General features: G+C 45.4%; 1 protein-coding gene across 6 annotated transcripts in view; it reads right to left on the reverse strand.

Annotated features, from left to right (window-relative positions):
- TBC1D1 (TBC1 domain family member 1) overlaps positions 1-21,757 on the reverse strand; it is a 226,065-nt gene that overhangs the window by 38,112 nt on the left and 166,196 nt on the right. For all 6 annotated transcript variants that reach the window (XM_043438111.1, XM_043438110.1, XM_043438109.1 and 3 more), the window contains 2 exons: positions 9,824-10,009; positions 2,940-3,101 (listed from right to left, as the gene is read on the reverse strand). In XM_043438111.1, coding sequence (XP_043294046.1) covers positions 2,940-3,101; positions 9,824-10,009 — 348 coding nt within the window. The remainder of the gene's footprint in view (positions 1-2,939; positions 3,102-9,823; positions 10,010-21,757) is intronic.

Here is a 21,757-nt window from a genome sequence, read left to right on the forward strand (position 1 = left end):
CCACCCAAAGCAGGAAGCTTCTGACAGTGAAGGGGAGGAAGGCTACTAATTATTGTACTTGCACAGGCGGAAAAGCAAGACCATGCTGGGGAACCCGGATAGATGCCTCCTCCCTACAACTCGGGTGTCTGCAGACACGTCACGTACAGTGATGGAGTTACAGACCAGTACATGAGGCCACGCTGTCCTCTCTTACTCAACAACTTCCCACAGACATCTTTTGCATCAGTTAATACAAATCTACTGTGCTATTTTCAAGGAATATGATGTGGGTGTGGCCATGTGGTGGGGTTTTTCGGTCATTAAATGATGCCACAGTCAACACCCTTCCCACTGCAGTATATTTTTACTGATTGACTTCTAGAATGGGTTTCTATACACGGCAGTGCTGGGGCAAAGGTAAGAAGAGATAGACCTATCTCACATTGCCAGCTGCTCAGGAAGCCTCTTTGCCTCTCTGCAATGCCACTCATAGAAAAGTATGGTCCAGGTTATAAAACTCTACCTTGCCACCTTTAGAGAAATCATTTAAAGCCAAAGTAAACTTTGAGTTTAAAATTCCCTATAATTCTTCCTCGTACCAAGTTGACACCCTAAAATCCCACCATCCTGATCCGACTTTAACTTGGGATGTTTATAAATCTCTTTACTTCTGCCACTTAGGGGTCTTTAGATCCTCAAGAAGAGAGGCCTTGTTACCCGCACAGGGCATGTCTTTATTTCAAGGGTTTGTAAGTGACTTGGCCTCTACCTCAAAGATTCAAAGTGAAGTTCCGATTTGATCTCTTTTTATGATCATTCTGAGTTAAGAGATGGACTGTGGTCATCTGTTTGGAGGTATTAGATCTTACATGTTGAAACCAGCTGAATAACTGACAAATAACAATTTCCTTTTATAATTAGTAAAAGGAATAGTAATAATCCTTTTACAATTAGTGATACAAAGTTCCTGGCACAGGAAGTGATGTGGCAGCTCACCTCAGTATAAACTGTCCAATCCTCTATTGTCAGCTTCGTCATGTAGGTTCCAGATACTGTGCTGAGTTCAGTCATGTCTGACTCTTTGTGACCCCATGGACTGTAGCACACCAGGTTCCTCTGTCCATGGAATTTTCCAGGCAAGAATACTGGAGTGGGTTGCCATGCCCTTCTCCAGGGGCACTTCCTGACCAAGTACCTAGAGTACTTCATTTGATTCCTCTTGTAAATGCATGATGAAAACCACTATATGTCCAGGTGCCAGGCTCCTAAGAAGCTCAAACATCTGGACGGCTGTCACAGAACCACGCAATTTACCTATGCAAAAGTAGAGCTACCTGAAGACTATCATCTAGTCAACAGTGAAAAGGGAAAGACAGGACTCATTCTTTTTTCTGCTTTCTTTTTTCAAAATGGCAATCTGGGGCCAGTTGGTGCAATGGTAAGCCTCCAGCAGCCATCACTGCACAAAGAATATAAGACCTGGAAGAAAGCTGTGAGGTCCTCTGCCGGGTCCACACCTCTCATTCTGGAACCAGAGGCCAGAAAGATGAGGACAACCGCCACAGGCCACTGTGGCCGATATAGGACCCGAGTCCTCAGCACCCACACTTCTGGTCTCTGAGAACAGCACGGCCGAGGCCTAGCTCAACCTTGGGCGGCATCAGTGGCGGCTAGAACTCCAGCAGCCTGGGATGCCACCTGCTCTGTGGTCCTGAGCCCGTAACTCGACATCTCTAGGTCCACGTCTCCTTAACCATATAGAGGGGAAAGTTTTAACTAGTGCTAACTCATATATTATTACTAAAACTTAAGCTGTCAAAACTCAGATAAAGGTTAGATAATACCTAATAGAGAGACCATCGTAGAAAAGCTGTTTTGCTCCATTTACTCACAGAGTAAATAATGCATGTGCAACTTGGTTTACTGAGCTGCTCACACAATCAGAAGATAAGATTTACCACCCTTATTCTAAACACCTGGTTATTCACGCCCAGACTGACAAGACTTCAGGAGCGCTAGAACTAGATTAGACTCCAGAAACTTCCCATCTTGCCAGTAGACATTAACACACATTTAAAAATAAATAGTTTTGTGTTACTTGAACACTAACAATCACTGAAGAACAATCAATAAGCTCTAAAATCAAAGTCAAACTACCTCCAGTTTTTTCTTTTGAAATGTTCCAATGAAGGGCCAGTTTTTTCTTTTTAAATGTTCCAATCCTTACAGACTGACACTTTGATAAAAGACAGTGAATTAGCAATGGGAAAAAAATAAGACTGACAAAATATACAAGACCACTTTCTTCCACTAGGATCACTGTCAAATCACGGGGGAAGTTTCTAGATGCTGAGTCTCAGGTTCTGCACTCACCTTGGATCAGCAACTGTCCAGACCAGCACCCACGCAGCAGATCACACTGAACACAGGCTGCCCACACCCCCCGGCCTCTCAGCAGAGCACACACCTGCAGCGGCTCCTCACAACGGCCACGGCTGTCACCCACATCTCACACACGTGTACAGTGAGGCCAGAGACGTTAAGCCATTTGCCTAAGAACACTGCAGAGCAACTGGTAGAAGCGGGATCCAAACCCAAGTCTACCTGCCTGAAGTCTGGGCTGGACTCTGACCTGCGGAGAGCACCCAGACGGAGGGCACACAGCTTGCTGTCAGTTTACTATGTAACTCTGTGTATCGTCACGTTGTTAGGCAGCTTGTAGGCAACTAGGCCCTTAGCTGTACCTTTTTCTTCTTCCTGTTTCCTTAATTTAAGAGAAATCGTAATTTAAGAGAAATTGAGACGAAGACATCTGGAAACAAATCGGGTAAAGACATGATAAACAGGAGAGAGATCACCGCTGAAATTGAACCTAAAATTTTTTTTTTTATTCCATACTTCTCCCTAGTCATCAATGAGGGGTGAGGCCAACTGGACTGATTCCCAGTTAGGCTTACCTTGGCCAACAGCCGAGTGCATTTTCTCCATGTCAAACTTAATTTTTGACCTTCCTGGAGTGCTAAGTATCTTTTCCCACACTGTAGTCACTTCTTTAAGACAAGGAGTGATTTCTTCATAATCAAGCTTTAGGCGCTTGTTCAGCAAATCATTCTCAGAGGCTAGAACAGACAATTGAAGAGCACGTTAGTGAGTTATGGCTATGCATCTCCTGTCTCACAGCAAGGCTGCCGGCTTATCACCACCACTGAGACGCCTGTAGCCAGCAGCTGCAGCCAGCTTAACAGGTCCAAGGTGAAGACCAGTTCCCGCCCCACCCCAGCTTTCTTATCACAGAAAAAGCTATATACCCAGGAGGCATCCCTGATTCCTCTTATTCCTTCATCCCCGATGGATTTTGTTGGCTCTTCTGCTAAAATATACTACACCTGTCCAATCCTATCTATCTCCATGGCTACCCTCTATTAACTGTAACCATGTCAAAGGCAAGGACTGCGTGTTAGAATTCCTGGTGCCTGGAAGGATTAGATCTCAACAAAACTTCACCTAAACTAGGAGAGGCTCTCGGAGGATAGTTCCTTCTTGGAGCCAAACCTCCATTAAGTATTGATAACATCTACCCTTCCTCACGTTTCTGCTGCCTGGGGCTGAACAGAATAAATCTACCTTTTTCACAGGGCATCTTCTCAAATATATGAAGATAATTACTACGTCCTTCCTTTTTCAGCCTACAGGTCCACTAGGAAGAACTCTACCTGAGTCACCAAACTGGAGGTGGGGGGATCAATAAAGGAGAGGAAATGTAAGCGTTCTAAGAAGGACTAAAACTGACAGCCTCACTCCCACCAAACCACTCACTCCTACTCAGACCACAGGGGCGATGCTCTCAGCCCCACACCCGTCCACAGCACATCCCCCATCTGGACTGTGAGCTATGGGGAAAGCGGGTAGGAGACAGAGCTAGGCAGGGGCCAATATACAGGCTTCTGCGGAGCCGCTAAGCTTGTCTTCTTTACGACAACAATAAACAAATCCTGCAAGTCTTCAGTACTTACACTTAGTAACATTTAATGTTGACAACACGCTGAGGTAGGTTTTTTTATGTTTCTTCAATAATATCATTTAAAACAACATTTTTATTTATTACTTGACAGATAATTGCTTTACAATTTTATATTAGTTTCTGCCATATATCAACATGAATCTGAGGCAGGGTTTTTTTTGAATGAGAGGACTGGGCTCAACATCCAAGGCCCAAGCAGAAGGCCTAGTGGGCCTAAACCCCCTGCCTTTCTCTACTGTTTACCACACTGCGGAACTTGCTGTGATGAATGACACATTGTTTTCTAAGGATGTATCAATTAGGGGCCTCAAATATTTGATAGAATCCAGTGGAGCTGTTTGGACCTAGAGTTTTCTTTGTGTGAAAGATTTTTAATACAAATTTTATCTCTTTAACAGATATAGGAACATTCAGACTTTTTTTTTTCCTTATTTCAGTTTTGATAAATTGCATCTTTCAATAAGTTTGCCCATTTCATCTCAGTTGTTCAGTTCATTGGGAAAGAGTTCTTAGTCCCAGAGACACTGGTAAGTCAGTATGTACCTCGAATAAGTCTGCTCTCCCCTGACCCATAAACACACACTCCCTAGCACCAAATCTTATTCTGGAGAAGACCAAGGTTGAGCAGGTTCGTTACTTTGTCCAGGGCAGCAGAGTAGGATGTGCTGGGCAAAGGATTTTTGCACCCTGAATTATTTTTTAAATAGGAATTACCGCTATTTCGTTGAGTCACTCCTGTAAAGATAAATGAGATGAAGTACACTTAGTTGCTCAGTCTCTCAGTTGTGTCTGACTCTTTGCGACCCCATGGACTGCAGCATGCCAGGCTTCCCTGGCCTGCACCAACATTCAGAAAACTAAAATCATGTTATCTGATCCCATCACTTCATGGCAAATAGATGGGGAAATAATGGAAACAGTGAGAGACTTTATTTTTGGGAGCTCCAAAATCACTGCAGATGGTGACTGCAGCCGTGAATTTAAGATACTTGCTCCTTGGAAGAAAAGTATGACCATCCTAGACAGCATATTAAAAAGCAGAGACATTAGTTTGCCAACAAAGGTCCATCTAGTCAAAGCTATGGTTTTTCCAGTAGTCATGTATGGATGTGAGAGTTGGACTATAAAGAAAGCTGAGCGTTGAAGAATTGATGCTTTTGAACTGTGGTGCTGGAGAAGACTCTTGAGAGTCCACTGGACTGCAAGGACATCCAACCAGTCCATCCTAAAGGAGATCAGTCCTGGGTGTTCATTGGAAGGACTGATGTTGAAGCTGAAGCTCCAAAACTTTGGCCACCTGATGTGAAGAACTGACTCCTTGGAAAAGACCCTGATGCTGAGAAAGACTGAAGGTGGGAGAAGAAGGGAACGACAGAGGATGAGATGGTTGGATGGCATCACTGACTCAATGGACATGAGTTTGAGTAAGCTCCGGGAGTTGATGATGGACAGGGAGGCCTGGCGTGCTATAGTCCATGGGGTCACAAAGAGTTGGACATGACTGAGCAACTGAACTGAACTGAACTGAACTGAACTTCACAGACAAGATGCTCCTCTGACTGCTGCCATCTCTTGAAAGCTTAGGAAGGGAAGGAAGGCTAAGGGGCTGGGAGGCTGAGTAATTAAGTGACACCCAAACTTGTAGAAATTTTAGAAAAACCACACTATCTAATTTTTTTATAACCAACATGTGGTATTTGTTTAACCAGGAAAAAACTTTTAAAAATATCTTCAATTATACTTCAATTAAAACTCAAACTTCACTGTGTTACCATTATGCAGATGTAGTATCATAATGATCCAGATAACCACGATGGTGTGCAGAGTCAGATATCCCTGGAGTGTGAAGTCAAGTGGGCGTTATTGGAAGCATTACTACAACAAAGCTAGTGGAGGTGATGGAATTACAGCTGAGTTACTTCAAATCCTAAAGGATGATGCTGTTAAAGTGCTGCACTTATTATGCCAGCAAAGTTGGAAAACTCAGCAGTGGCCACGGGACTGGAAAAGGTCAGTTTTCCTCCCAATCCCAAAGAAAGGCAATGCCAAAGAATGTTCAAACTACTGTACAATTGCACTCATTTCACATGCTAGCAAGAGGATACTCAAAACCCTTCAAGCTAGGATTCAACAGTATGTAAAGCAAGAACATCCAGATGTACAAGCTGGATTTAGAAAAGGAAGAGGAATCAGAGATCAAATTGCCAACATACATTGGATCATAGAGAAAGCAAGGGAATTCCAAAAAAAACATCTACTTCTGCTTCACTGACTATGCTAAAACCTTTGACTGTGTGGATCACACAGTATAAAGGACAAAAGAACAAACTGTGGAATATTCTTAATGAGATGGGAATATGAGACCACATTACCTGCCTCCCGAGAAACCTGTAAGCAGAACAAGAAGCAACAGTTAGCACTGGGCACGGAACAACAGACTGGTTCCAAATTGGGAAAGGAGTATGTCAAGTCTGTATACTGTCACCCTGCCAATTTAAGTTCCATGCAGAGTACATCATGAGAAATGCTGGACTGGATGAAGCACAAGCTGGAATCAAGACTGCAGGGAGAAATATCAGTAACTTCTGATAGGCAGATGATACCACTTCAATGGCAGAAAGTGAAGAACTAAAGAACATCTTGATAAAGGTGAAAGAGGAGAATGAAAAAGTTGGCTTAAAACTCAACATTCAAAAAACTAAGAACATGGCATCCAGTCCTATCACTTCATGGCAAACAGATGGGAAAATGTGGAGTTAGATTTCATTTTCTTGGGCGCCAAAATCAATGCAGACAGTGACTACAGCCACAAAATTAAAAGACGCTTGCTCCTTGGAGGAATAGCTGTGACAAACCTAGACAGTGTATTAAAAAGCAGAGATATCACTTTGCTGACAAAGGTCCATATAGTCAAAGCTATAAGGTTTTTCCAGTAGTCATGTATGGATGTAAGAGCTGGACCATAAAGAAGGCTGAGCACTGAAGAATTGATGTTTTCAAACTATGGTGTTGGAGAAGACTCTTGAGAGTCCCTTGGACTGCAAGGATTGACTGCAGTCAATCCTAATAAAGCAACCCTGAATAATCACTGGAAGGACTGACGCTGAAGCTGAAGGTCCAGTACTTTGGCCACCTGATGTGAAGAGCCAACTCAGTGGAAAAGACCCTGATGCTGGGAGGGACTCGGGGCAGGAGGAGACCAGGATGACAGAGGATGGGATGGTTGGATGGCAACACTGACTCAATGGACATGCGTTTGAGCAAACTCAGGGAGATAGTGAAAGACAGGGAAGTCTGACTGCAGCTCATGGGCTCACAAAGTGTCAGACAGGACTTAGCAACTGAACAAGTATCTGCAACGTTAAGTATATGGCTCATTCCAAAAGCAACACAGTGCTGACCAAAACCCATGGTTGTGGTGAGTCTCCCTGCTGTCCAGCATCAGGCTGCTCCATCGTGCCTAACTAGGGAAAGGGCCTTGCAGTGGGTGCTGCAGAGGACTGTGGGCCCACGAGAGAGGCCGTGCGTCTCAGTCCCAGCACCACTGAACGTCAGCGGTTCAACCTTGAGGAAATCACAACTCAGCTTCCAATGGTCAACAGGTAAGTGAAGTAGGTTCAGATGACAGGGCTTGATTCTTTCTTGAATGTAATGCTCCAAGAATAGTAATAAATATTTGATCCATGCATTCCAAAGCCAAGAAAAAGCCTTAACCATGGGAAAAACTCCTTGTATATGTCCCTCTACTTTCTTTACCAAAGAGCATGAAATTCAGCCTGAACCCTTAATCAATGGCAAGAGTCTCTCCCAACTGCAAAAAAAAAAAAAAAAAATAGAATGATTCTCTCTAGTGAACTTCTGGCTGGCTTTTGTCAAATCTTGCTTTTGCATTTAATAAGAAGGTTCTGCACCCCTCATGTCACCCCAAGAAAATCTACTAAATGTTTTTGACGATTCATGATGAGGCTATTATTGGTGATTATTTTCCTCAGCAATACAGGTACTAAACACAATGCTTTCTAAATGCTATTTAGTAAGTTTATTATGCTTTCACCACAAAAGTATGTTGGACTTTATAGAGCTAAGGAAAGAAAGAGATTCAAACAGTAAAAATAAGAGACCACACAGGACAGAACTCTGCTGGATGAAATAAGGAAGTAGCAAATGAAGATGCCGGCAAGGGCTACTGAACTCAATGCAACACCCAGCAAGGTGTTCCCGGTACCTGAGGGACCCCTTCCCCATCCATTCTAGCTGGCCTGGCCATCACTTGCACAGCTTCACAAAAGCTCTGCCTCTGTGGCAATCTGATCCTGTATCCTCAGTTACAGTCATGATTCCGCCCCACATTCGCAAGAAGCCAGCCAGTATCCTTTACATTTTACAACTACGTTCTGAGTTCCCGCAGCTGCCATCTGCAAGAAGACTGGACAGGATAAGCATCAAGGTTTATGGGCTACATGATGAATATAACTGCCTTTCAGCTTTTCAACAAAAATGCCAACCAACACCAATGACTCGAGGGCTCTGCTCCAAAGCTGTCATCCAGCTGATGGAACACTCAGCGATGCCATCACTGTTTTAGACATCTGCTTTCAGAATTACTTTCAAGAACATGCAACAAAATGACAGAAAAACAGAGTTGGGAGAAAACTTTGCATTCACTGCTATAAATTCCCCTCACCGTGGCATCTCTGTCCACAGTAGCCTTATGGGACGAGCTGTCTTTCTCAGCTTCAATTCTGGGTACTGGAGAGGCCATGACACCCGTGAATAGACCATTCCAACCGCTTAACTATTCTTATCAAAAGGTCTTATTACTTTGTATTTGACTCCTTGCTTTTGGTTAAAGATGCTATACTCATTTGGACAATGAACCTTATTCATCAGATTTGTTGTCTTAACTTTGAGTTCTATAAAAACGCTACAGTAAAAGGTGAAGATCTGCAGTCTAGGAGCAAGTTCAACGAAACAGAAAGTAATTCCAAAACTGCTCTGGACAGGGTCAGCGTGTACAAGCCTCCCTTTTAAAGAGTATGTTCAGATTTCTCAACCAAAATCCTCCTTATTTTACATCCAGGCAACTCTCTGTACTCCAAGACCCATGTTCTTTCCATTATACTACCAGGGTACATAAAACACAGCTCCTCAGCTACTTTGAAAATAATATTTATTGATGCAAATGACTACTGGAATCATGAAATGGACAAAATCTAAATTTCAGACTTCATGTCTGAATTTGGCACTAACATAACCCTGGAGCTGCTCTGAGTCTCCGCTTTCTCTTTAGGCTACTGCCTAACTTCTGGAGTTGTCACCAGGATTAAGCCAATCAGTCTGTCTAAAACCTGAGTATCAATACAGGTAGAGCTCAGCTAACCTGAAGTCTAGTCCTCTGTTTTTCAGGTTACCTGCAACTCACTAAAAAAGTACAGAGTGAGGTTATGAACTATAATGATTTAAGTAGGATCTGTTCACACTTAATACCCAGGCAAAGACTACAGCAGAGGACAAAGCAGGGACAAAGAGAAAGAAGAAAACAAAAGATGCTTTTCAGAGAGTTAAAGCTTACATCTGAAGGATGTCTCTCAGAAGATTCAACTTACTACAATTGGTGAAATTATCATTAAACCTCCAGAAACTAAAAGGTATTAACTTTACTTTAAAAAAGTAAAACAGGCATTTAATATGTATATTTATGTATGTTGGAGAACCTTGCTTTTTTCTTTTTAATAACACATCTACGTCTGATGTGTCTCCAGAGTCAGGACCAATTAAACCACCATCAGGCCAGTTCAGTGTTAAAAAAAGAAGACCAACCTTGCAGCTTTTGATTTTCCTTCTCCATCCTGAGCAGCAGTATCTGTTGCAGAATGGCCTTTTGCCACAGCTCTCGAAGTTCACGAGATGTCCTTTTCTTTTCCTCTGCAACAGGGCCGAAGGGTCCATCTTCACAAACTGGTTCTAGTGGTGATCGTGGGGGAAGCTCTCCCAGCTCTGAGTAATCTGAGGAGGGAAAAGGGCATTTCAGAATGGTCAGCTTTTCCTGTTCTTCCTTTTTATTTATTTATTTTAAGTGAAGTATAGTTGCTATACAGTATTATATATTGGCTTCCCAGGTGGTACAGGGGTAAAGAATCCGCCTGCCAATGCAAGAGACGCAGCTTCGATCCCTGGGTCGAGGAGGTCCCCTGGGATCACCGCATGGCAACCCACTCCGGTATTCTTGCCTGGGAAATCCCAAGGACAGAGGAGTTTGGCAGGCGACAGTCCCTGGGACTGCAGAGCCCGACACAGCTGAGCACACACACATTATCTGTCACAGCTGTGTGAGACAGCGATGCACAGTGTTTAAAGGTCATGCTCCATTTATAATTCACACAAAGTACTGGCGATACTCCCCGTGTTGTATAATATATTCTTGTAGTTTATTTCATACATAGTAGTTTGCACCCTTTATCCACTTCCCCTTCATCCCACCTCCCCCTGAACCACTAAGTTTGTTCTCTGTGAGTCTTTTTTTGTTGTTATATTTATTAGTTTATTGTATTTTTTGGATTCTACATATAAAGGAGATCATACAGTTTTCATCTTTCTCTGATTTATTTCACTAAGCATAATACCCTCCAAGTCCATCTCTTATTGCAACAAATGACAAAAATTCATCCTTTTTAATGACTGAGAAGTATTCCACTGTATATATATACCACATCCAGAATGGCCATTTTTCAATAAAAAATTGTATTTAAATATAGTCCCTAATCAGAAAATTCTGCTCATTCAGATATTAAAAATGACATTACTAAATTTAAAATTCAAGTTTTACTATGAATTGAAAAACTACACCTGAGCTACAAACATCTAACAAGTTATACTGTTACATCAAATGGTAAGAAGTCACAGCAGCTGGGGAAATCTGCAAAGACACCTACTTTGTAAGGTATAATACTTTACCTTTTTCTGAATTAATGACTACATGATTAATAACCACAGCAAACTTTCATGTAGCGTTCACTCTGATCCAAACTGTTCTGCAGGCTTTATGTATAATTATTCATTTACCTCTCAGCCACCCTCAGAGGCAGGTATGGTATAACGATGCAGTTCTAAAGAGGAACTAACTGAAGCACAGGCAGTTACGCGCCTTGCCCAACGCCACACAGCCAGGAAGCAGTCAGAGCCAGGGCTGGACCCCAAGCAGTCTGGCTTCAGGAACATTCCCGACCACTGCGTTATAAGGCTAGGTGCTTTAAAAGAAGATTAAAGCTTTTAATCTTTAATTGCCAATAGTAACAGTGACCATTAATAGTTCTCCTACCAAGCGCTGGGCACCATGTCAGGTGTTCATACGGACAGATTTCTTTCATCCTGATGCCAAATCCAGAAGGCAAGTATCATCCTGAAGAGACAGCTACAGCTCAGAGAAGCCTGGTAATTTGTCCAGGGTGAGACAGTAAGTTCATGCTTTCTATAGATACTCCTACAATTACAAACACCTACAAGGGGCTTCCCTGGTGGCTCAATTGGTAAAGAATCTGCCTGCATTGCAGAAGACCCAGGCCCGACCCCTGGGTCGGGAAGATCCTCTGGAAACAGGAATGGCAACCCACTCCAGTATTCTTGCCTGGAAAATCCCATGGGCAGAGGAGCCTGGAGGGCTGCAGCTCATGGAGTCGCAAAGAGTTGGACACAACTGAGTGATTACCACTTTCACAATTCAAATGTCTCTTATGCCGTCAATTTTCAAATTTCTATTTCTTAGCTGAAATCTCTTTACAGTTCAAGAATTTGTGCCTTTCCCAACTGCAGGCATGATGTTGCTGGTGCAGTGTTACAGAAACCAGTGCCTTACAGACAGGCACAGAGAACAGCCCCACGGCTCACCACGAAAGCGGCCATGAAGAGCAGCGTTAAGTTCCCCCACAAGTGGACCCCATCTGACTCGTGCATTCTCAACGCATGCAGGGAAGAGCCTGTGCAGGCAACCTGGGCCTGACAGCCCACCAGGCAACACACTCCCTCTCCCACCCAGTGGCTCTAACACAATTCCATGCTGTGTCTAATTGACAGAACAGTCATCACCACTGCCTTCTATCTAAAGCTGGGTTTGTCTTCCTGCTGTGAAATCATGCATAAGCCACAAAATGTTTAATTTCCTAACGTAAGTCATCCACCTTAACTCCTCTTAAAAATGTTGAATTAAAAAAATAATAAGCCATTAAAAGTACTTATCACATTTTTATTTACACTTGTTTCGTTGTGAGCCTATTAAACAAATGAACTAAAATTGTACGTTTTTGGAGGTAAGAAATAATAGAACCATTTATGAACGTTACAGGAGGATGCTCAGTGTAATGGTCAATTTAAAAGCAGGAATCAAAACTGTCTATATTGTATGAATTCAATTTTGTAAATATTATGAGAGGCAGACAGTTCAGTGATTAATAGGTCAGGCTGCCTGGTTTTTAATGGTTTTAATCAAGACCCTTCATTTGTGGATTTTGTGATCTTTAGCAAGTTTCTTAACCTCTTTGAGCCTCCATTTTCCAATCTTTCAAGTGGGAATAATAACCCCTCCCTCATAATGGTGTTACAGGGACTGAGTTAATACATACATACAAACCACCTAAAACAGGGTCCAACACACAGGAATTCAGGGAATGCTAACTCCTATTGTTGGCTACCACATACTAAGGGCAGACAAAAAAATACTAGAAGGAAACACATCAAAATGTAGTCACTCAACTGTAAGCTCAGAGGTTAGAACTTTGCCTTCTTGTCCATGAGGGTCTGCCCAGCACCATGCAGTCCCTGGCACCCAACAGGTGCTTGATAAATAATAATTGAGTAAGAGATTGGCAGGTTCTGGGTTTGGTATGATTGCCATTCATCTTTTTATTTCCTGAGTTTTCTAAAATTTGTGATAATAAACATTTTTATAATTGAAAATTAAAGAAAATACTGCAAACCTGCTCTGGTTTAAATCAAAGGTTGAAAAAATGTTCTCTTGCAAAACACTTAGAAGACAAATCACCTCCCACAACCTGTATACTTAGAGGGGCACTCATGACTGAACACAATACAGTCTAAATTAATCCCTTTTTCAAAAGGAACTTTAGTCAGTATTATTAATTTAATCTTATTCTGCAGCACAAAGTCTTCCACTTGAGCCCTTCCCTTTTTCTGTTGTCTGTTTTCTTCTTTTACCATCTTGGCTGCTGACACTCTGCTGGACCCTGCAGTTATGATTCAAGTTCTGCTTTATCTCATACTGGAAGTATTTACCCTCCCTCTGGTTCATAAAAGATTCTTGTTTCCAAAAAGTAATTCTCGTGAGCTGTCAGGGGTGATGCGGCAGGCGCAGGGGCGGTGGGTAGAGCCGGATTTCAGCAGACCTTCATGTGTATATAGAAAAAACCCCAGGGACCGCCCCGTCACCTGAGCATTCAGTGGACTGAATCTGAAGACTCCTCCCCATCCTTAAACCCTATCAGTAAGATGAGGACTCAACTCTCGTGGTCTCCTTCCTCAAACTGCATCCTTCCTGTCAGCCACAGCCTTTCTCCTCCTTCAGTGTCCTAAAGATTCCTACTATGTTAACTTTCAAATTGTGGCAGAATGAACAGAGCAGTGTGCCTCAGGCTGGGCGGATGGAACGTGTCTAGGAATGCTGGCTGCTTGGTCCCCAGACCCACCCACTCTCGGCCAACTAGGCTGCTGACAAGAACCACAGTCTACAGAAGCTTATGACACTCCAGGTTCCGCTATTTTCCTATTCAAAGAAATCAGATTTGCAAAGAGTCCAAGCACTGTCTGGTGATGATGACTGTGAGGTTTAAGACACAAATTGCTTCCCTAGGGTTCTCTGTAAAAAGCAGAGACATTACTTTGCCAACAAAGGTCCGTCTAGTCAAAGCTATGGTTTTTCCAGTAGTCATGTTATGGATGTGAGAGTTGGACTATAAAGAAAGCTGAGCGCCAAAGAATTGATGCTTTTGAACTGTGGTGTTGGAGAAGACTCTTGAAGAGTCCCATGGATGGCAAGGAGATCAAACCAGTCAATCTTAAAGGAAATCAGTCCTGAATATTCACTGAAAGGACTGATGTTAAAGCTGAAGCTCCGATACTTTGGCCACCTGATGCGAAGAGCCTACTCACTAGAAAAGACCCTGATTCTAGGAAAGATTGAAGGCAGGAGAAGGGGATGACAGAAGACGAGATGGTTGAATGGCATTACTGACTCAATGGACGTGAGTTTGAGCAAACTCTGGGAGATGGTGAAGGACAGGGAAGCCTGGCGTGCTGCAGTCCACGGGGTCGCAGAGAGTCAGACACGACTGAGCAACTGAACAACAAAAGGGTTCTCTACTTTGGCCTTCTTTTTCTTTTTATTCATCACAGCTCAGTTCGTTGAGCTTTTACCATGTGATGAGTCCTCGGCACAGATAAGCCTGTTTGATTGTCACAACCACTTCAAGAGGTGGGTGATGTTATCCCCTTGCTACAGGCAAAATAACTAAGGTGCAGTGAGGTTTTATAACGTGGCCAAGGTCACACCTCTGGTAAAAGTCAGAGCCACAGTTTGAATCGAGATATATTTTCCTCCAAGTAAAAAATGCTTACCCAGTACCTAACTTTCAGACGCACATGGGTATCCTGCAGAAATGCAGATGTCGACTCAGTCAGTCTGAGGGGAGCCTGAGAGTCTGCATTTCCATCAGGCTCCCAGGGGATGCCACCACTGGTGGTCTCAAAACACACTCAGAAAACTGGGCTCCACACCACATTTTTACTGTTGACCCCTCCCGCGACCCTAGGTACTTATTATCATGTCAGTTCTTCATTTTCTTCGGCTGTTCTATGGCCCATAGAACATAGTCCAAGGGTCGCCATCAGCTGCCTGAACTCAGGCTTCCACACATGGCTGGAGCTCGTCCCAATCCTGGTCAGGGTACCAAGGCCCAGTGCAAACACAATGGATTATGAGCACTAGTGTGACCTAACTCAATAAAGGCTAATCCGCTACACAGCTCAGCAAATAAACCTCACAATTTACAGCAGGGTGTCTCGTCGGCAGGACCACTGACACTTTGGGCTAGTTTTTTTTTTATCACAGAGGACTGTTCTGTGCGTTGCGGAATGTTTATAAGCATCCCTGGGTACCACTTACTAGAGGATAGTAATATCCACTCATGCCAGCACTAACAATCAAAAACACCCAGACAGCGCTAAATGCCCACTGGGGACCAGGGAGGACAAAATCACCTCCAGTGAGAACCTGAATCAGAATAAAATACCCATCACTTACTCGCTCCTAAACCCTGGGAAGGGGTAAAATATCCCCTTCACCAAGTTTATTTTATGTGATAACAATTACTGGTGTCCTAGTCTCTAACAATTTTTTAAAATATACTATCTTTTGTTCATATTAACAGTAACCTAGTTACTAATAATTTACACAAAGGGGATAAACATTTGTTTATTCTAAATGTGACCTGGCTAATCTCATCAATGGAAAAAGACCCAGATCTGGGATAAGGCTATACTTGCTGATCACTCAAGTGTGTGCATGCGTGTCTGGGGCGTAGCTGCGTGAGGTATACACTCCTGTATGCAGGGGCCGGACTAGAGTGGCAGGGTGAGGATAGCATGAAAATTGTTGGACAACTGCTGGCTTGCTTTTATTATTAGGACCTTGCCCTAATCATAAACAAATGCATGAGTTAACGTGGATCGTTCCTAAGCTGTTGACACCAGAATTTGTCGAGTCCTTTATATGCACCCAGGATGAGATGTGCTTGGTGGTCTGAGAGAGGCTTTGATGTTTCTAATATTCTCCAGGACAACGTGGGGACCTCGCTTCTGTCCTCAACTTATGTTCGTGCTGAGAGGCAGCCAGCCAGAGGCTCACGTGGAAGAGGTCGGCTCAGTGCGGAGTCAGAGCCGGCTCCCCCACCCCCAGGCCAGCTGGTCAGTCCCTCTCTGTGAACCTCTGCAAACACGTACACCTTCTGGGCTCCGGGCCCTCGGGGCACAGTGTGGGAAACGGCATTCTCCTCTGACCAACCCAGCTGCGGAGACCGCAGGCAGTGCCAGCCGTCTCTCTGAAGTCTGCAAAGCCACCCAACCGCAGAGCGGCAGGCACAGGCCAGTCTGGGACTGGCTTTTACTATTCTGACATCTCCTATAAAGACAGGATGCAGAGGGCTTAAATTATGTAGACGCTCAGCAACAATAGCCTTCAATGGGTTCTAAGAATTTTTTAACCAGCCATAATTCAGGGCCCCTAAGAGACAGCTGCCTCTGCCTAAATCACTGCTATAACATTCTCAGGAGAGTCATAAATATGATCTATGCCGGGGTGCCAATACTGTCAATGCCCAACTGTTCTTCAGCCGCTCTCTGCTGCCACGTCCCCTCTGCACACACACGTGTGGGGAGGAACGTTACGGCGCGTCGTTGGTGTGCCAGGGCGGGAGGAAAAGGAACGTGTGCCTGGCCTCACACCTGTCCAGCCCCCGGCTCTGTGAAGTCTGGAATACAAGGAGGGCTCCTTTCTTGCACTTTCACAAGACATTGATTCCAAGTGTGAACTGCAGTTCTCCTCCTTTTAAAGACATGACATTAAATGATGTGTTAAGTACCCCTGTGAGAAAGAGGAGCTGCCGGAAGAAAATGAAGAGACAGACCTTCTAAGAGACACTACTCACCAATATTCTGCTTTTATTTCTTATCCCATGATAGAGCATTATATAACTACCTCCATCCCTTTTGAAAAGTCCTGATTTCCCATGCCAAAAGAGAAAGAAAACGTTTAAAATTCCAGTTACTCTCAAACCTCTGTTTTAACTATGTCCCACAGACCTTGGAAACAAGAATTAAAACTGAACGTTTAATCTCCGGAGAAAAGTTAACAATAGGGATTCACATCTGCAGCATCTGTTGTACCAACAGCTGAAGCAAACTTCTTAAAAAAAAACAAAGAAAAGGAACGTGTAGATTTAAGAAAGAAACAGGCAGTCCATGAATGAATGCTGTCAAACAGTTTACAAAGCTCAAACCTCACCTTTCCTACAACAGAACAGATACCAGGGGAGCAGAGATATCGGCGGTCCCTGCTATATTCCATGCCTGGGAAAACAGCAGACACACACAGGAAAGTCACCAAGAAATGAATTCATCTCTCTGCACCCTATCCTGACTTCTTCGGATGCTTTATGGAAAATAATTAAAAAAAAAAAAAAAACAACTTGCTATTTTTCTACAGTTGCATTATATGAGGTGGCTCAGTGGTAAAGAATTTGCCTGCAATGCAGGAGATGCAGTTTGATCCCTGAGTTGGGAAGATGCCCTGGAGGAAGGCATGGCAACCCACTCCAGTATTCTTGCCTGGAGAATCCCATAGAGAGAGGAGCTTGGTGGGCTCTGGCCCATGGGGTTGCAAGAAGTCAGACATGACTGAAGTGACTTGAGCATAAGAAAAAGGAATTTTTCAGAAACATTCATTTTTTAAAAACCAGTATTTTTAAGTTTTTGACACCTGCTACTAGAAATCCAGAAGCCCTATGAACATGACACAGTCCCTCAAATATCAAGGATGACTGAGAGAAGTAGACGACTGCTGAGAAATACAAAGTGTACAAGAAGTTCAGCAAAGAAAATGAATTTCTCCTGTGCATCAAGTCAAGGCCTTGGACCCTGGAGCCAGATCCCAGCTCCACCACTAACCGAGCTACTTAACCTCAAACAGGTGGTCTGAACACTTTACACTTACAGCCTCATGTGCAAAATTTGCATCAGAGTGCCTCTCAGAGCATTAGCATGAGCATTCAATGTAGATGCTTCCCTGGTGGCTTAGATGGTCAAGAATCTGACTGCAACTCAAGAGACCTGGGTTTGCTCCCTGGGTCAGGGAAGGACCCCTGGAGAAGGAAATGGCAACCCACTCCAGTATTCTTGCCTGGAGAATCCCATGGACAGAGGAGCCTGGCGGACTACAGTCCATGGGGTTGCAGGGAGTCGGACACACTCAGAGACGAACACCTCCTCCATATGGAAGTGTGCGGGCGGGGAAGCCTGGCACAGAGGAAGCATTCGATAAAATATCAGCTGTCATTCTTACCAGCATCAGGTTGCTGGAACTGGTGGTTGCGCTTTAAGGACAAGTAATATTCAGATGGGTGGAAATAATAAGAGCCATTTCCTGTAAGAGCAGCACCACAAGAAATGCAGGTGAGCATTATGCACTGAGCCATTCTGCTCATGACCAGACAGTGCGCAGACAAAAAAAGAATGGTCCTGCCCAGGTTATCGACAGCCTGACTGACTTATTTAGGTATTAATCAGTGGGAATGATGGAAGAATTTGGGCTCTTACAATTTCTAGAAGAAAATTTATCTCATTTTTGCATTCTTTAGCCCTGGAACGATACCCCAGCCATCAGGGAATGCAGAGCTTAGCAGATCTGACAAATGAAGGGCTATTAGGAAACAATGTGGAGAAGGGCTGGGGGTGGGGAAGAGAGTAAACTCTGAAGACAGAACAGGGAGCCTACCTCTGCCTGAGATGGGGTGCAGTGGGAGTAAGATGTAATGGGGAGGCACACGATATTTTTAAGCAGCCAAGAAATGCACAAACTGGAAACAAATGCAAGAGCCCTACAGATCTCTATCCCTATGACTTCCCAAAGTAGGCACGTGGGGTTGAGTTTCCAAGGGTCTGTAAAGATGACTTTTGGACTCAGTCTGGTGAGGGGCTGGGACGACAGCTCATGGAGAAGCAGGAAGGCACAGGGTGATCGAAGTCCAGGGAGGAGAGCCGGGCAGAGGCAGGAGAAGATGACTGAGGGAAGGAAGGTGCACGCAGGCGCTCCTGGGGAGCCTGGGGGGCCTCCCTCTGGGGCTGAGCTGTGAGAGCTCAGAGGGAAGCGCCGCCCCAGAGGGGGAGGAAGTGCCTGAGAAAGTCAAGGCCTACAGAAGCTTGAAAAGAACCAAGAAAATGCTGCAGACATGTGAATTTTTTATTTAGCGCCCTGGATAAATTACCCTTTGAAAGAATGGCATTTGTTTTTGCATCTGCAAGGGAGATGATAATATGCTTTTTGCAAGGATCAAAGGTCAGGACTCCCATTTCTTGATCAAAGACAACAAAACCCAGGGACCGAACCCAGGCCTCCCGTATTGCAGGCAGATGCTTTACCAGCTGAGCCACAAGGGAAGCCCAAGAATACTGGAGTGGGTAGCCTATCCCTTCTCCAGCAGATCTTCCCGACCCAGGAATCAACCCGGTGTCTCTGCATTGCAGGCGGATTCTTTACCAACTGAGCTATCAGGGAAGCCCCAACAAAACTATGAAGAGGAACAAATACTCAGCCTCAGTGGGAACATGAAATGTTCATCTTCGTCATAGTTTCATCTCTCCTGTTACCACGTACATAACCTTGAATTTCAAACTGTGGTCCCTGCAGTTTTATGAGACACAGTAAGGTGGAGAAGCACACCACTGTCACAGGCCTTTGCGGGTGTGTGTTGGGGGGGGGCGGGGGGTGCGTCCGGACCAGGCCTGCCCCCCAGGGGACGCTCCTGCTCACCCGCCCTCCCTGCCCTGGCCTGAGGGAATCCTCAGCCCTTGCAGGAGCACGGAAATGTGGGGCTGAAAGGGACACTAGAGGATGACTTAGCTCGAGTTCCGTCCTTTTCCCATGGGGACAGTGAGGCTCCAGCAATTCACCCCCAGCACTTACTCTGCGCCAGGCAGCATTGAGCACCCGTGCATCTCACCCTCCCAGCCTCCCGGTGAGTCTCAGAGCTGACCTGCTAGTGCAGCTGGGCTGGCTCCTCCCAGTGCCTCGGGGTGACAGGAATGAACGGAGAGGCAAACAAGGCCCTGATGACATGTGTGCTGCCACTGCCCGACCCAGAAAGCAGCCCCGTGACCGCTCCGTGCCCCGACCTCCTCGTCCACAGCGGACAACGGCGTCTGCCTCGCACGGCTCCGAGGCAGGGACTGTGTGACAGACCCTTGTGGGCACTAACAGCAGTTCTGGGCCAGGGGCACATGCTGAGCCGCAAATCACCGTCACCATCATTTTATCATCTTAACCTGAAGCTGGGGAAATCTTTGTTTAGACTTTTCCATAATCAGACTGGGGCTCAGGATAAAAAAGACGACTGGCTGACTGAAGGATACTGGGGAAGAGAGACACGTACTCTTATGAAGAAAATAACAGCGTGGTCCCGGGTCTCCGGGGCTGCGTCCGGAACCCGTGGTCATGAGAGGAGCCAGCACTGCAGAGGCCTGGCCACTCTCAGGCGGCTGCGTGGCCCTTCTGGCCTTTGTCTGTGTGGCTGACTCCCTTCCTCCTCCTCCAGAGCTGAGCTGAGGTCATGCCCTCTGAGAAGACTCCTCCGGTCACTCCCAACCCTGCCAGGTCCTTTATGCTCCCTCAGCAACTCCAGCAGAGCTGCTAAGATCCTGAGAACGGTATGCTGGGGGGCTGACCGTCATGCGAGAGCAGCTCAGAGGAGCAGGAGGTCACGGCAGCCTGCAGCCCCTTGGGAAATGTGAAGCAGGAGGGAGAGAAGTCAGGAAGGACGGGCTCGGTGGAGGGGAGTGGGCAAACAGGAAGAGGAGGAGGAAGGGACGCCGAGGGCCCCAGGCAGCACACCACTCCAGGCCCAAGTGACTGGGGCTCAGCTCTCTTCAGCAGCTTTATTCTCAATTTTAAGAAAAACCATTTTAAAAACTTTATATAAACCTTACATATAGCTATCTAAATGGAGACATCTGACATTTATGCAGATACATGACTTTTTATACAAAATATGAACATTACAAATTGCAGTGCTCATCATCCAATCATGCATTTAGTTCATTCCGAGACCAACGATGAAATGAACCAACTGCTGTCCCCAAGGAGACAGCCGAGGAGGCCACTGTGCCAGGTCAGCATGACAAGTGGCAGGACAGGAGCCCACAGGGGTGGCCAAAGCGCAGAGGGCAGTGATGGAAGACCTCCCTGTAGGAGAGGTGCCCCTCGGCTGCCCCTTCCACTGGGGTGGGGCGAGGGCAGCGGTGGAGGGAGGGCCAGGCACCAAGCCCTGAAAGGTGACCAGGAAGGCCACTCCCTGAAGACGGAGGAAATTCAAACGACACGCTGCGATGAATTCCTGGGGAGTTTTGAGCAGTTCCATGTGACTCTGGAAAAGTTAGCGGGGTGGGGGGGGGGGCACTGGAAGGAGGGCATACAGATTGTAAGAAATGAGTCTGGTCAAAGAGGGAAGGGTCTCCTGTGCTAAATAAGCAAGACTGCCATCCTGACAGAAGCTCCAGAGCAGAAGTGGGAAAACAACTAGCCCGTGAGCATTGACCACATGGGGATTTGCCCCAGCTGCTACCTGAGCCCTTAAGAGCTTGTCCTCATGGATTTTCAAAAAGGGGTGGGACCACCCAACATTCACCACTCACACGGTTGACCCTCCATGATGACAGCTGCTGGTCAAGCCCACACTGCTTGGACCTCACTGTGGGCGTCTAGGAGGAGACGTCTCCCTGATCCCGCTGCCCACACCAGCACGTGGGGTCACCATCCACAGAACCCAGGCCGCGGGTTCAGTCCACGGGAGAAGTTCTCACAGTGAGGTCTGCAGGCCAGCAGCACCCATAGCACCTGCTGACTGGTTAGAACTGCAGGTTCTTGGTCTCACCTTAGACCTGCTAGATCACAACCCGGGGGGCGGGACCCAGCAGCCTGGG

This window comes from Cervus canadensis, chromosome 19, assembly GCF_019320065.1.
Source record: "Cervus canadensis isolate Bull #8, Minnesota chromosome 19, ASM1932006v1, whole genome shotgun sequence".
Taxonomy (NCBI): Eukaryota; Metazoa; Chordata; class Mammalia; order Artiodactyla; family Cervidae; genus Cervus; species Cervus canadensis.